The sequence below is a fragment of the Syngnathus leptorhynchus genome, chromosome 18, assembly GCF_054491065.1.
Source record: "Syngnathus leptorhynchus isolate UIUO chromosome 18, UIUO_Slep, whole genome shotgun sequence".
NCBI classification, from domain to species: domain Eukaryota; kingdom Metazoa; phylum Chordata; class Actinopteri; order Syngnathiformes; family Syngnathidae; genus Syngnathus; species Syngnathus leptorhynchus.
Window position 1 is genome coordinate 3,556,859 of NC_141212.1, and position 15,346 is coordinate 3,572,204.

Below are 15,346 nucleotides of genomic sequence, written 5' to 3' on the forward strand. Positions count from 1 at the left end.
AGTAATAAAAGTGAAAGAAAGCATGCTGACCTAAATGTGGGACAGTTTTTCCCTTTTCAATATCCCACGAGAGGAAAATGGTCCTCAGGAGCACCTAGTATGTCATATTTAATGGTGGACATTTTGTGATGTGCCGGTCAGCCTGTGCACACGCCGCCTGGGATGATAATAATCGCAGTGATGGTACGAATCGTAAAATGAATACGGATGCAGCCATAGTGACACTATTGTCTGTACAGTTAGTGTTGTTGAGACAGAAAATTGCACTTAAGCTTGTGCAATTCAACCTGAAATGTTTTGCGTGAAATACACCTCTCAAATTACAACAAAAGGATGGGGAGAAAAGAGGGAAGCACGGTTTCTAAGAGACAATTTACTTACTATGGTGATTTGCTAAAGTAATATCACATTCAAAAAAGACATACAAAGGTATGCTTATTAGGTGTTATAGCAACAAAATGATATAAGACTGTAGTTATTGCGACAAAAATTGCACTAATTTGTAACTTATCTAACTGTTCAAACTCAAACAGCCTAAGGTGGAACCGATTATTTTTCAAGTCGTGTTTTATCACGCTAATAGAGCAAACATATGGGGTTGTCGCCCCCTTGTGGAAAGAGGCGTCACACCACAGTGACCGGGGTCAGGTTCAACGAGTTGGGATCCGACGGCTCCAAAGATCACGGTGACATTTAATAAGATTGTCCTCGCACTCCTTAGGCTAAAAGGAGAGGATGCTTTGTTCTCTCGGGATTTAAATGCAAGGTCACTCTCGTGGATACATATTCTGACGGATTGACTTAGTCTAATAAAAAAATATAAATGAATATAAATATGAAATATAAATTTAAATATATATTTAGTAATATTTAAATATAAATATATAAACAATAAAAATATACATACTTTATATTCAATATTGGTTTAAGCATGTGCTTCAGACATTCACCACGAGAGGGCGACAGAGCACAATAATACATCCACCCACCAAGTCAAATGCTTGCTCAGTCCAGTGCATTACGTGTATTTTTGTTAAGAACAACGTGCAGAACGAGTTACTAGTTTACGATACTCAATTGGCTATATTTATACTGGAGCTCATAGTCATGCTGAATATTGAAGCTCAAAATGATTGTTGCTCAAAAAGAGCTTGAAAAGATACTACCTTAAAAAAAGTGGTGTCAGTCTTTGTGTTGATAGTATCAGCTTGGTGTTGCTGCCATCTAGCGGTTCAAACGGTGATCAACAAAATACGGTTTGATGCTATTAGTCTTTTCTTTCACTAACTGAAGCAACACTTCATAGTTTTAGGCCAACTGATATCGTTGAAGTATCGGAATTCAGCAGAATTTCTGACACTTGAACCAATTTGTCATGAGCAGTTTAATTTGCAAACATGTCATTTTCATAATTGAAAACAAACCATTCCAATAAGGGAAAAACATTTATTTGCAATGTCTCAGGAATCATCCATTCATCCAGCCATTCAGGTAACAATTGGCGGACGTTTCTGCACAACGTGACATTTAATCCAGCTGTGGAAGGTGGGAAAAAAAGAAGTAAGCATAGTTGGCAACTGGGATTCACACAAATATATTGTGGGTGTGGTCAGGTGAGGCAGCAACAACAATGAATATTTACAGACAATATAAAAGCGAGGATGCTACTTGCCTTGACAAAGCCGATATCCTTGGCATACTGCCGAAAGCACTGGCGGCACATGTTGAGTCCGTATTTACGGATCAGACCGTGTCTGTTCGAGCAAACCCGGCTGCAAGTGGGAAGTGAATGAGTGAATGACTTTGACCGATAACAGAGGCAATACCACAACACAAGGTTTAACACAATATGAATATGCATTTATGTAGCTTAGTATTGATAGGAAGCAAAGTTTATTTTCGTTGGCATTTGAACTTGAGTATGCCTTAACAGTGACTTTCTAGACAAATACACTGGCAGAACACATTTAAATCCGAATCCATCACAAAAATAGTTTTTCCGTTTTCATTGTGCCAAGTTATCAAAATAGGCGTTATATTAAATTGACAGTAAAGAGTGATTACTATTTAGCACTCAAGAACATTCCTAAGCCTCAAAACCTAAATGACTTGATGCATTACTTTACCCAGTCTTTTTTTTACACACTTAATTGCAGTTCTTCATCAATAGCATGTGTAGTTAGTGTAACTTTGACGTAATGAATGTAATTTTGAGATGCTAACAGAGGATAGCAGTTAGCATTAGGCATCAAGCCGCCGCCATGTTTGTGGCGGAGCAGCGTCCATGCGGTACGCGCTCGTTAGCAATTTTTGACATACGAGGGATGTAGAAGTCGCACCAATCGAGCGCCAGACGGGACTTATATAAACCTCAGACAAAACGGAACAAAGAACTCACCAGGATCGGGATCCCTGGCCAAATTTTCTGGGGTGACTCCAATAGAGCTGCTGGTGGCCCATCTTGTCTCTTTTCGCTCGAGCGTCGGAAAGGAGGTCTGATTTCCGCGCATGCGCAAATGAGGTTTTCTGGTTTCCGGTGAGCATTAGGGTTGGAGCGCCTCTTAGTGGCCGGAGGACTGTACGGTACAGACAGAACAGCGCTCCCTGTTGAGCAAATGGGCGCATTGCAATGATACCGTTTTCCTATCATTAGCAGTTAGCGGGCTGATTTTTCCATGCAACTCCTCGCGTGAGATGAAGCAAAAATGGGGCACGGCCGAACTGACGTTTTAATCCTGAAGTAAACGCTGGGCGGCTTTGACTTCAGGTAACCTGCACGACGAACCCGGACATGGTATTTATTTTTCGGACAGTGCTGTTTTGCAGACTGAGTCGATAGCTGATGCTAATTTAGTGCTAGCACTCTGCGGTTCGGTGTCTGTTACAAAATTAATGAGACCGTCTAAAAACGCTTTGGGTTATATGAATGCGAATATATACATTTACTTGTGCAGACCAAAAGGGTAAAGGTGGGCATCAAGTGGAGCGGGATCACGATTAAGAATAAAAACATGCACATGATGCTCACACACACATAGGTTGGAGGAAGTGGCATGTCCAATGCATTATTATATATTAAACCATGGTTATATATTTCTTATAGGCAATTATGTATTCATAAAAAGATTGTGCCTTTTTCTCCTTCTCTCCATCAGCCTTGAAGTGTCAGTGTTTAGGCCCAAGATGAATTTTAGGCCATATTGCTCAGCCCTAACTTGATGTTTTGATTTGTGTTTCATTCAGGCAATACCTGCTCACTGCAACCTTGGTGCTTCCAAGCAACTGTCATGCTTTAATTGTTCCTCCCCCCTCGCCAGTGGTAGTGAAGCAGTATCCATGTTTCCAGCAATTAGCTCCTCTTCACTTCTTCCACCATCACAATCGTCTGCCAACGATCTTTTTTCTTTCCCCTGCTCCCTCCAAGAGCCCGATCCCCTACAATGAGATTCCGGATCTACAAGAGAAAGGTGGTGATACTGACTGTGGTGGTTGTCATCTGTGGACTGGCGTTGTGGACCAGCGGACGGCAGAAGAAGATTGAGCAGTTCCCGAAGGCAAAGAGTAGCGGGGGCATTAGCACCAGAAACAGCCTTGACGGCCAAAGTCCTTTGCTAGTAATACCCGCCGTGAGCCGGGCTCCTGTTGCGCCTCTGAACCAGACGCAGCTGGAAAAAACAAAAGAAAAAGAAATCAAGGGCAAGGTCGCTGTGGATAACACCACTCTGGTGTACCGCGCCATTGTTTTCCAGCTCAACTTTGACCAGATGATAAGAAACGAGGAGAAATTTAAGGCGGCACGGCAGAAGGACGACCTGGTTGTGGTGGTCCAGGTCCACAACCGACCGGAATACTTGAAGCTGCTGGTGGACAGCTTGCGCAAGGCCCGCGGCGTAGAAAGCATACTGCTGATATTCAGCCACGACTACTGGTCCCCCGAGATTAACAATGTGGTCAACTCAGTGGACTTCTGCCAGGTCCTGCAGATTTTCTTCCCGTTCAGCACGCAGCTGTACCCGCAGGAGTTTCCCAGCAACGACCCGAGGGACTGTCCGAGGGACATTCCCAAAAAGGAGGCCTTAAAATTGGGCTGCCTCAATGCGGAGTACCCAGACTCGTTCGGGCACTACCGCGAGGCCAAGTTCTCCCAGACTAAGCACCACTGGTGGTGGAAGTTACACTTTACCTGGGACCGAGTGCACGTCCTCCGGGACTACGGAGGTCTAGTGCTGCTGATCGAGGAGGATCACTTCCTGTCCCCAGACTTCATCCACCTACTGAAGCTGATGTCTGCGCTGAAAGAGGAGCAGTGCAGCGACTGCGACATCTTATCACTGGGGAGCTACAGCCACATCGGCTACTCCAGCAAAGCCAACAAGGTGGAGGTGAAAGCCTGGAAGTCCACAGAGCACAACATGGGAATGGCTATGAGTCGGGACACTTACCGGAATCTGCTCAGCTGCACCGACGCGTTCTGCACCTACGACGACTACAACTGGGACTGGTCCCTGCAGCACCTCACCTCCTCCTGCCTGCCGTCCTTCTGGAAGGTGATGGTGAGCGAGGCGCCGCGCATCTTTCACGCCGGCGACTGCGGCATGCACCATAAGAAGGCCGCCTGCATGCCGGCGAACCAGAAGACCAAGTTTGAGAACATCTTGCAGAGCAGCGGCAGCCAGCTGTTTCCCGAAAAGCTCTTGATTACAAAGAGACTGCCGAACGGAGCTGGAAGGGCGGCCCCGCGTGTCAAGAACGGGGGCTGGGGGGACATCAGGGATCACGAACTCTGCAAGAGCTACGTGCGATTACAGTGACCTTCATATTAACTATATTCTGTTTTCTTGTGTCTCTTTTGCATCCTATCAAGAAGAAAGTCTTTTCAAATTAAAATCTTTATGGACTATTCTTCATATTGCCTGTTTCACTGGACTGTTAAAGAAAAATAAAGATGAATGTTGGGATTTTTGGCTCTTGAAAAATCAAGTTTTAAAAAGTAAGAGGAAAACAATATGTATCAAACTTGTGAGAGTATGTATATATTTTTTTTCTTCAAAGAATAGAGTCAGACAGTCATGGTTATAGTCTGTCACACTGTTTAATAGGCGTCAAATGTGAGGAAAAAGGCTTCTGCTGTTCTAACCCTAAAGTCTTTCTCCTTGTTGGAGGAAAAATATCCTCAAGCACCCTCCGGCTCTAGCAGGAATCAACAAAGTGTTTTAAAAAAATAGTCGTCATCATCATCATTTCCACGCTGCTCAGACATGTTAGGGTGGGAGTCATTTCACACTATAGGCCGGCCGGCGCACGTTCCTGCGGTTTTACCTGAGCTCCGAATGATGGCTGAACAAATGCGTTCACACCGCTTAGCTGTTAGATAAAAGCGTTTCCTATACCAAATGTTGCGTTAAGAAAAAATACACCTGAATTCTCTTTAGGTACAATGGAAAAAAAAAGAAAAAAAATCTGCATATTCAAGATTCATTTTAATATTAGATTTTCTGTATTAGAAATAGTTCTATTTTTTTCTAAAAAAAAAAAAAAAAAGGCTCTTTAAACTATTAATAATCTCCATAAATCATTCCATTACAATATTTACATATAATACATAGCCCGTGTCGTGGAAAACCATATTAAAACAATAAGTACAAAGGCTTTTAATTCTATTGAACACTCCAAAAAAAAGTACATCCGCCCTCCTCGAAACAACAAACTGTTAAGTGCAAACATTGTTTTTCTAAATAATAAAAATATGATTGCAGCATCAGACATGGGAGACAAAGGGTGCCGACAAGCCAAGTGCTTACAAAACCTGCTCATGTTAAGATTTAAAAAAACAAAAAAAATCACACCAGGGAGCAAGGGCTGCCAAATTTGTGCAAATACACTTTGAGTAATTTAAGGAAGTACGACCTCCATTCGCAGAGGATATGCAGCCGCTTGAAAAATATTTTTCCCTTTCCGAGGCCTGATACATCATGAAAAGAAATGGGAAGAACACTCAGAGAAGAATACAGGCATGACAGCAGCCGCCCTCACATGAACAGTGAACCAGTCAGCCCTTCCTATGAGGAAAAAAAACCCAAACAAACCTTAAAGCTCCTGTCAAACAGCACTGCCACTGTGGTCGGCTGTAGGGGGCGCTATACAACGGTTCCGCTGGGGGAGCTGGCAGGGTTGTTTTGAGATGAGAGCAGTCCCTGTGGAGAGTGACACCGCAGACAAAACGGAGGATGTGAGAATAAGCAAACATGAGAATAAATGAGTCGAAGAATGCGTTCTACATTATGCGTTAGTATTAAGATAGCAAGCTTTTTTTTTTTTTGCAGTACACTGGCTAAAAGAAAGGCGCCGTTACTCACCACTTTGCCGGGCCTGGCCCACGTGCAAACGAAGCCCTCCTGACAGGCTGTGACCAGACAGTCCTCCAGGAAGATCAACACCGTCAGTCTCTCGTGGGCGATCTTCTTGCACACCAGCGGCTCCAGCAGCGGCACCTCCTCCATGCGCGGACACAGCAGCGTGCCCAGCGTCTTGGCCGTGTCGCCTATGGTCGCCGGCGGCCGCGAGGTGCCAAGCTGGCTGAGCTTGTCGCCGCTCTTGCTGCCGATGTGGCCGGCGCTGTGCATGCGCTTGTGCTCCTTTTCCGGCCGTTCCTTGCGCGCCTCGTGCAGCGATAGCGTGGCGAACTTGCCCACGCCGGCGGCGATCAGGGCGCTGTCGATGATACTGCCGCCGCCCTTGGCGGGTACTGCAGCGGTGCTACTACTGCTGCTGCTGCTTCCCGTGTGACTGTTAGGGGTGCTGCCGCCTCCGCCGGCTGGGTTGGAGGATTGCGGTAAGCTGTTGGACCGAGGCAGCGTCCCCGGCAGGGAGTTTGGCGTGTTGCCGCCAGTGCTGCTATTGCTAGCGCTGTCTTTGCCGTTGGTGCCAGAAGTGAAAATAGTGTTTGCTGCGCTGCCCAAGGGGCTTGAGGCATTCATGACGTTAGTGTGAGTCCTGGTGCGAGACAAAGGGAGGTGAGGGAAGAGTATGTCCTCAGTGAGGTCCCACAGACACAGCTGGGTGTCCTGGCCGACGGACCCAAATCGGTACGTCACGCTTACGGGCCGACTGTCAGTAGAGTTCCTCTTGGAAAGTCGGGAGTGGGCGCTGTTGGCCCGATCTCTCCCAGCGGTAAAGTGAATATGCTCATAAAAGTCCTCATCGCTGCCGCTAAACTCGGCGGGGGGATCGCTGTTGATGCCGTCCTCCACGCTGGTGGTGCAGTGGTCGAAGGCCACCACGCTCACCCACGACTTGTGTCCGTGTCCCCGCGCGATCACCCTGCAGTCCGAGAAGGACCACACCGTCACCAGGTCGTCCTCCCCGCCCGCCACGATGTAGCGCCCGTCTGGGCTCCAGCACACGCAAAGCAAGCCGCCAAAGTAGCTCTTCATGGTGCCGTGCAGTTCGGCGGCGTCGAAGCCGAACACCCGCAGGTAGCCGTCCTGGCTGGCGCACGCCAGGAACTTACCGTCCGGGGAGAAGGCGAACTCATTGAGCGCCCCGTCGCCCACCGTCCATCGCAGTAACGGGTTGCGCCCCGACTTGCTCTTGCAGGTGTGCACGGCGTAGTTGTCACCCTGCTTGAGGAGCTGGTAGTGGGGCGCCGCCGTGCCGCACGTGTTCTCCACATTGTAGAGGTACATGGCGCCACTCGAATGGGCCACCAAGAAGAGGCTCTCAGAACCCGGGACCCATCGCACGCACGTCACGCGCGACTTGTCGATTAGTCTCTGGGAAGGCAAAAGACATTTTTTAATCTCGGCGTGTGGTGAGGCCGTACAAGGATTTCATTGGACGATTACGCACCTCTTCATTGAAGAGCTTGCTAGTCTCCTTTTTGATTGGGTCAATAAGCTGCACTTGGCCCGCGGAGAAGCCCACCAGCAGTGAGACGCTCTCAGCGGTGGCCGTGAGCGGGTTGAAGTCATGGCACGTGGGCTGCGTGCCTTTATATATCCGCTTGTCTACGGGCTTGCTCAGATCGGCAGCCTGAAAACAAGACATTGGATTTCTTCAGAGTGCAAAGTTTGAGCCCCGCTGAGCAGTAGAGTGGGCAAAAGGTTTTATTATCAGGTCCAGTACAAGCAAACTTTGTCACATGCAACTGAGGTGTCACGAACGCAGCGTGACGTCACTACAGCAATCACTCTCACCTTTGACCTCAAAAGTTGATACACCTGACTTTGGGCATTTACATCATGTTGTCGTCTCATTCCTTCAAGCACGTCAAAGGTAAGAAACCCATTTGCGGCATGGCGGTCACTCAGAAATTGTATCAAAGTCCCACAGAGAGACGAGTTCACCTGAAGTGCTAAACAACTGTGGCGATTATATTAGCGGGCGATGCTAATTAGCGTCAAACACATTTGGACGCTTCATGGCCTCGTTCGGACAATCTGCGACACAAGCCCGGTGGGTCGACACTAGGGGTAGACAGACACGCCGATCAGGTGCGGCTTCTACCGGACACACGCGTACCCGACGACGACTGTCAACGTTGTTTACCTTTCTCACACCTTTGTAGATATAAAAGTAGAGCTCCCGGCCCACATTGAAGCAGATCCTGTCGCCGTTGCCCGACTGATCGTTGACGTTGACGAAAGAGACCCTGACGGGGTTGGATCCCTGCGAATTGAAGGGCACCCGGTTCGGGCGGCTGTACTCGGAGTGCGTTAGTAGTTTGTAGACGCCTTCCCGGGTTGTGAATTGCGTTTTAATCTCGTTCGTCTCCTTCCCTCCACCCTCCGCCGCCATCTTGAAAGTCGCCGTTCATTCTTATCAAAAGTCCCGGATGATGTGTACGACGCATGTGCAAATCAGACATTCGGTCATGCGCACTAGTGTCCACTATAAGTCACGTGAGACGAAAGAGGACGTATAAACAGTGAGCAGCAGGTGACGTAACAAAAACGGGATAAATGATTGGCTGTCGTAAATATTGAAGCGATGAGTACAATTTTAATGAAATACAATCAGAATTATTGTTTTTATTCAATGTATTTATTAAATTCAATTGCAGTCACTTTAATCATGACAGAAATTTCATTGCAGCCAACTTGAAGTCATGTGAGATGGAGGGTAACAGTCAAAGAGGCCAACGCCAGTGTTGGCTAGTGAGTGAACGATTTGTTCAAAAGAGCAACAGCGGGGAGATTAGGGAAATGTCGCCGTCTGGCGGACACGCCGTTGTAAATGAATGGGGTTTGAGACAGTGCATTTATTATTTTTTTTGTTTGTTTATTTTTTGACAAGGCTGGATTAGTTTTTGAGCATCTTTTATGCGTGTTTACTTCATGATCCGAACTAGTGTTGTGTGCATAATGTGGGAGTGTCTTTAGTGCAAGTTCCCAAAGACGCGCTTTTGTGTGACTTGGATTGAGCTACCTCGGCTACCGTACACTTCCGCTTTAGCGAGCAGCTAGCTCTTCTGGTTGTTACCATTTGGTTTCAAGTAAGTAATGTCAACTTTTTCCAACCTCTCGATTTGCTGTATGTATATTTGTTAGTCGTTAGGTCAGTAGAAACTCGCTAACTCTCGTGAAACAAGAGGTGGAGCGTTAGCTAGCACACCCACAAGTAGCACTCACTCGGCTGTCAATCAATCAGCGTTTGACTTGAACGTTGTTTTTCTCTGTTTTTCCATGTCCAAACTTGAAGACTGAAACTCCACGTCGGCTGCTGGTCGTCTATTTGCATATCTCGAAAGGTAGGTACCTCCCCATTTTGTTTGCCTCCTAGTCTTAAATGTAGAAGGTCGTGTCATATATGACTTGAAATATTCCAAAATGTTATCAAAGGACATTTTAATTGGTCATTTCCCAAATGAATAATGTCCTGATGATTATTTGGGCCACAGTGAAAAGAAACAAAATAATTGCCTTACAGTGGTTAAAGTTACATGTTTATGTAAGAAGTATAGTTTTGAAAAATCTACTTGCATTTGAATTTAAAAAGTCTATTTTTGATCATAGTTGGCACACATGAAAAGTGAAAGTGTACCACTTTGTTCTTCTATAATGACTTGAATCTAAAAAAAAAAAGAAATAAATGGTGTTAGTTGGTAGTGTTATGTGCTTGAGGAACTGATGTGCGATGTCATCTTGTCATGGCACACCAGGGGAGCACATGCAAGCAGCTGACATCTAAGTGCCAGGTACTGCACAATCTCATCATCATCATCACACTCGTCTGGATATGTTTTTTCATGACATTGATGCAAACCAAGTTAGTCAGAAACATATATTTAACTAACTCAGTGTCATGAAAAAACATGTCCATAAGTGAGTGGTGGTGGTGGTACTGTGCAGTACCTGGCACTTAGGTTTGCACTGTTTGCATGTGCTCACCTTCCCTCTAGTGCCTGCCATAAGAAGTAAGTGAGCTCATACCTGAACTCATCAAACACTTTATCTGCTTCTATGCAGGCAGACAGGACCTTTTCAAACTGCTTTTCTATTCAATAAATTGTTCAAGTGGAATGCAAGTCTGTGATTCATGAGCAAATATGCTCATTTGAAGTCTTTCATGCTTGGTGGTCAGTGCATTGGCAAAGTACTGTTTGAAAACACTGCAACAGAGCCAAGTGTTTGACTGCTTCTCTCTGTCTGTTTCCACATGAGTCAAAGTGATGCAATTGTACAATTCCAGTCAAACACTTTGTTCTGTTCAGTTGCTGAAGGCAAACACTCAACTCAAAGCTGAAAAGAGCCTTCCAAAACCTAAGTGCCACTTTCCCCGCCTCCTACCTCACCCCAAATTCAGCCTGGCCAATCACAACTCGCCACAAATTTGCATAACCACGCTCACTTTTGGGCAGCCAATCAGAATGCTCCATTTTGCACATCTGACCAATCAGATTGCTCTATTTTAATGAGACGACGCCCATTAAAATACAACCAATCACAAAATACCTCTTTTTCATATCCACGCCCACTTTTCAGCCAATCACAGCTCTTCATTGTCATTGCACCACCCACTTTTAGAGCTTCCAGCCAATCATGAAGCAGTATTCTTACCTTAATCCCGCCCCATTTCTCAAAAATCAGAATGAAATTCCGTAAAAAAAAAAAAAATCAGCAATTTTGTATTATTGGAAATTATTTCATGTTTTCTTTGAAAATGAAGAGTTTGTGTTATTGAAAAGGTTCAAAACCTTTTTTAGATCCATGCTGCAGAAACTAGGTCCTTTGCCACCACCTAGTGGACAAGAGAAAGAAGAACATGCTGAAATGTTTGACACGTGTCAAACATTTGGCCGCGTGCGTGTTTCACCAGTGAGGGATGGAGGGCAGCGCCAAATGGACGTCTCTCCAACCACAGCTTGCTGGTCTGAAAGACACGGTAACGGTACAACCATTATGCTTTTACATTTTCAGCCCAACAAGCAAATGCGTTGAGCAAGAGTAGACCTACCTGCAAGTGTCTCATGAAGCCATGCGAGGACTGCAAGGCGGCCATCTTGGACCCTGCAGACAAAAGAACAAATGTTTGCTTTCATCAATTTGATAATAAAAGTATTTGCCATTTTGCAGTCAATCTGCTCCCTCTGTTCCAGATGCAGGCCTGTGGACAGAAATGAGAAGGCAATTCGAAGCAGTCGATTGACTTTAAAACTCACAGAAAGTCCGTCGGCCATGACTGCGTCGTTTTAACGATTGGCACCTGCAGACAGAAAGCAGAAAATTAACACGGATGCGTCGAAATAAGTGTTTCAGTCATTCTCTGGTGGATTTATGCAAATGCTGCTTTATCTACTTACCTTCGGCCAAACGGCGCTGTCGTCCAGACGTTGCAAAATGTTTGTGCAAAAATGGTGTTAGTGCTCTTTCCACATGGTGCGTGCTTGAGTTTTCGAAATGTAGATGTACTTACCCACCGTTAAACGCTTCAATTGTTTGGTTGCACGCCAAATAAATGCGTTTTGGTGGTCATTGAAGATGTTAACTGCTAACGCTAGCTTCTGCAAACTTTTTAGCTCGCACGCTTGCAAGATGAAAGCACGCTCGCCCAAAATGTAAGTTGACGCTGAAAGAGAGCAAAAGCAGTTAGTTTTAAAAGATTAACAAATATTGAACACCCACCTTGTCACTTTTAAACGCGGCGGACCAGAGCAGCGTGGCGCTCGCTCGCTGTCAGAGGAGAGTGTGAGAATGAGCGTCGCGTTCTTGACGCCTTTTATAGTCTTTTTGCGATGACGTCATCAGAAGAAAAAAAAAGAAAAAAAATGGACACTCAGTAAAGTGGGAGAAGAACTACTCATTTGGAGGAACCGGGACTCGAACCAGCACTGCAATCTTGGGAGTCAATGGTGTTATCCTCTCGACCATTGTCCGCTTATAGACGATTGAAGAATATTTTCTATTATTCCAAATTTTGAAGCCATCTTCATGAAAGGTTCAAAGTAACCTTCAATTACAAACACTTGACTAATTGGAGTAAGACCATGATTTTTCCCTAATGAAGTGGCCTGTCATTAGGTACACCTGAAAATGGCGGCGTACCTAATAATGTGTCCGAATGACGTCACAGATCAACCAGCCAATCAGAAAGTGGGGGGTTGTTTGGGTGTGGCACTTTTCACTTTCATTTAAACTTTGACCATGATTTTTCCCTAATGAAGTGGCCTGTCATTAGGTACACCTGAAAATGGCAGTGTACCTAATAAAGTGTCCGAGTGACGTCACAGATTGAACAGCCAATCAGAAAGTGGGGGGTTGTTTGGGTGTGGCACTTTTCACTCTCCGTTAAACTTTGACCATGATTTTTCCCTAATGAAGTGGCCTGTCATTAGGTACACCTGAAAATGGCGGCGTACCTAATAATGTGTCCGAATGACGTCACAGATCAACCAGCCAATCAGAAAGTGGGGGGTTGTTTGGGTGTGGCACTTTTCACTTTCATTTAAACTTTGACCATGATTTTTCCCTAATGAAGTGGCCTGTCATTAGGTACACCTGAAAATGGCGGCGTACCTAATAATGTGTCCGAATGACGTCACAGATCAACCAGCCAATCAGAAAGTGGGGGGTTGTTTGGGTGTGGCACTTTTCACTTTCATTTAAACTTTGACCATGATTTTTCCCTAATGAAGTGGCCTGGCATTAGGTACACCTGAAAATGGCGGCGTACCTAATAATGTGTCCGAATGACGTCACAGATCAAACAGCCAATCAGAAAGTGGGGGGTTGTTTGGGTGTGGCACTTTTCACTTTCATTTAAACTTTGACCATGATTTTTCCCTAATGAAGTGGCCTGTCATTAGGTACACCTGAAAATGGCGGCGTACCTAATAATGTGTCCGAATGACGTCACAGATCAAACAGCCAATCAGAAAGTGGGGGGTTGTTTGGGTGTGGCACTTTTCACTTTCATTTAAACTTTGACCAGGATTTTTCCCTAATGAAGTGGCCTGTCATTAGGTACACCTGAAAATGGCGGCGTACCTAATAATGTGTCCGAATGACGTCACAGATCAAACAGCCAATCAGAAAGTGGGGGGTTGTTTGGGTGTGGCACTTTTCACTTTCATTTAAACTTTGACCAGGATTTTTCCCTAATGAAGTGGCCTGTCATTAGGTACACCTGAAAATGGCGGTGTACCTAATAATGTGTCTGAATGACGTCACAGATCAACCAGCCAATCAGAAAGTGGGGGGTTGTTTGGGTGTGGCACTTTTCACTTTCATTTAAACTTTGACCATGATTTTTCCCTAATGAAGTGGCCTGTCATTAGGTACACCTGAAAATGGCGGTGTACCTAATAATGTGTCCGAATGACGTCACAGATCAAACAGCCAATCAGAAAGTGGGGGGTTGTTTGGGTGTGGCACTTTTCACTTTCATTTAAACTTTGACCATGATTTTTCCCTAATGAAGTGGCCTGTCATTAGGTACACCTGAAAATGGCGGTGTACCTAATAATGTGTCTGAATGACGTCACAGATCAACCAGCCAATCAGAAAGTGGGGGGTTGTTTGGGTGTGGCACTTTTCACTTTCATTTAAACTTTGACCATGATTTTTCCCTAATGAAGTGGCCTGTCATTAGGTACACCTGAAAATGGCGGTGTACCTAATAATGTGTCCGAATGACGTCACAGATCAACCAGCCAATCAGAAAGTGGGGGGTTGTTTGGGTGTGGCACTTTTCACTTTCATTTAAACTTTGACCAGGATTTTTCCCTAATGAAGTGGCCTGTCATTAGGTACACCTGAAAATGGCGGTGTACCTAATAATGTGTCCGAATGACGTCACAGATCAACCAGCCAATCAGAAAGTGGGGGGTTGTTTGGGTGTGGCACTTTTCACTTTCATTTAAACTTTGACCATGATTTTTCCCTAATGAAGTGGCCTGTCATTAGGTACACCTGAAAATGGCGGTGTACCTAATAATGTGTCCGAATGACGTCACAGATCAACCAGCCAATCAGAAAGTGGGGGGTTGTTTGGGTGTGGCACTTTTCACTTTCATTTAAACTTTGACCATGATTTTTCCCTAATAAAGTGACCTGTAATTAGGTACACCTGAAAATGGCGGTGTACCTAATGAAGTGTCCATAGGTGACGTCACAGAAACCAGCCAATCAGCAAGTGGGGGTGAGGGCGGGTGTGGCACTTTTCACTTTCACTTAAACTTTTTCCCTAATGAAGTGATTAGGTACACCTGTGTACGTGACGTCACAGATCAACCAGCCAATCAGAAAGTGGGGGGTTGTTTGGGTGTGGCACTTTTCACTTTCATTTAAACTTTGACCATGATTTTTCCCTAATGAAGTGGCCTGTCATTAGGTACACCTGAAAATGGCGGCGTACCTAATAATGTGTCCGAATGACGTCACGGATCAACCAGCCAATCAGAAAGTGGGGGGTTGTTTGGGTGTGGCACTTTTCACTTTCATTTAAACTTTGACCATGATTTTTCCCTAATGAAGTGGCCTGTCATTAGGTACACTTGAAAATGGTGGTGTACCTAATAGAGTGTCCGAATGACGTCACAGATCGAACAACCAATCAGAAATGGGGGTGAGGGTGGGTGTGTCACTTTTCACTTTCATTTAAGCTTTTTCCCTAATGAATTGAAGGATTGGGGCTCGAACTAGAGTTCCATTATTCAGAGACAATGGCGTTAACCGCTCGATCATTGCCTATTGGGATATTTAATCTACAGGTATGTTGCTCAAGTACCAAATGTACAAATGTGCATTCAAAAAATAGACATCCAGACCATAGTGTGTATGTGGGTGTTACCCCACCCAAAAAAATGACAATATATAGTAAGGCTTTTTTTTAAAATGACCATCTTTAA

General features: G+C 45.2%; 3 protein-coding genes and 1 long non-coding RNA gene across 7 annotated transcripts; 1 reads left to right on the top strand and 3 right to left on the bottom strand.

The window, feature by feature from the left end:
* Window positions 1-1,432: 1,432 nt before the first annotated feature.
* On the bottom strand, window positions 1,433-2,475 carry rps29 (ribosomal protein S29). Its single transcript, XM_085937445.1, has 3 exons — window positions 2,399-2,475; window positions 1,673-1,772; window positions 1,433-1,536 (listed from the first exon to the last, which is right to left on the bottom strand). Exons 1-3 carry the CDS (start codon window positions 2,458-2,460, stop codon window positions 1,528-1,530), a joined length of 171 nt encoding a protein of 56 aa, XP_085793571.1. The 5' UTR covers window positions 2,461-2,475; the 3' UTR covers window positions 1,433-1,527.
* Window positions 2,476-2,594: 119 nt separating this feature from the next.
* mgat2 (alpha-1,6-mannosyl-glycoprotein 2-beta-N-acetylglucosaminyltransferase) lies at window positions 2,595-4,958 on the top strand. 3 transcript variants are annotated; one of them, XM_085937443.1, is made up of 2 exons: window positions 2,595-2,794; window positions 3,244-4,958. In XM_085937443.1, the coding sequence occupies exon 2, from the start codon at window positions 3,441-3,443 to the stop codon at window positions 4,809-4,811; it is 1,371 nt and encodes a 456-aa protein (XP_085793569.1). In that variant the 5' UTR covers window positions 2,595-2,794; window positions 3,244-3,440; the 3' UTR covers window positions 4,812-4,958. The 3 variants fall into 3 exon arrangements, with proteins under 3 accessions (XP_085793569.1, XP_085793570.1, XP_085793568.1); XM_085937444.1 differs by having other exon boundaries at window positions 3,425-4,958; XM_085937442.1 differs by having other exon boundaries at window positions 2,595-2,767.
* On the bottom strand, window positions 4,378-8,881 carry wdr20b (WD repeat domain 20b). Of its 2 annotated transcripts, XR_015068870.1 has the most exons (5): window positions 8,548-8,881; window positions 7,849-8,031; window positions 6,357-7,772; window positions 6,087-6,194; window positions 4,378-4,615 (listed from the first exon to the last, which is right to left on the bottom strand). XR_015068870.1 is itself a non-coding variant. In XM_085937441.1 (4 exons), exons 1-4 carry the CDS (start codon window positions 8,794-8,796, stop codon window positions 6,138-6,140), a joined length of 1,905 nt encoding a protein of 634 aa, XP_085793567.1. In that variant the 5' UTR covers window positions 8,797-8,880; the 3' UTR covers window positions 5,528-6,137. The 2 variants fall into 2 exon arrangements, 1 of the variants encoding a protein (XP_085793567.1); XM_085937441.1 differs by lacking the exon at window positions 4,378-4,615 and having other exon boundaries at window positions 5,528-6,194; window positions 8,548-8,880.
* Window positions 8,882-10,410: 1,529 nt separating this feature from the next.
* On the bottom strand, window positions 10,411-12,182 carry LOC147042424 (uncharacterized). Its single transcript, XR_015068871.1, has 7 exons — window positions 12,123-12,182; window positions 11,914-12,066; window positions 11,801-11,816; window positions 11,660-11,703; window positions 11,455-11,507; window positions 11,314-11,370; window positions 10,411-11,238 (listed from the first exon to the last, which is right to left on the bottom strand). It is a non-coding gene; the product is annotated as an uncharacterized LOC147042424 (long non-coding RNA).
* Window positions 12,183-15,346: the final 3,164 nt, after the last annotated feature.

Excerpts from the sequence above, each read along its gene's own strand:
- mgat2 (XM_085937443.1), top strand. The coding sequence starts at position 3,441 with ATGAGATTCCGGATCTACAAGAGAAAGGTGGTGATACTGACTGTGGTG.
- wdr20b (XM_085937441.1), bottom strand. The coding sequence starts at position 8,796 with ATGGCGGCGGAGGGTGGAGGGAAGGAGACGAACGAGATTAAAACGCAA. Across the intron at positions 8,032-8,547 it reads TCTACAAAGGTGTGAGAAAG|GCTGCCGATCTGAGCAAGCC; the intron begins GTAAACAACGTT and ends TCTTGTTTTCAG. Across the intron at positions 7,773-7,848 it reads GCAAGCTCTTCAATGAAGAG|AGACTAATCGACAAGTCGCG; the intron begins GTGCGTAATCGT and ends TTGCCTTCCCAG.
- rps29 (XM_085937445.1), bottom strand. The coding sequence starts at position 2,460 with ATGGGCCACCAGCAGCTCTATTGGAGTCACCCCAGAAAATTTGGCCAG. Across the intron at positions 1,773-2,398 it reads GGCCAGGGATCCCGATCCTG|CCGGGTTTGCTCGAACAGAC; the intron begins GTGAGTTCTTTG and ends TCCCACTTGCAG.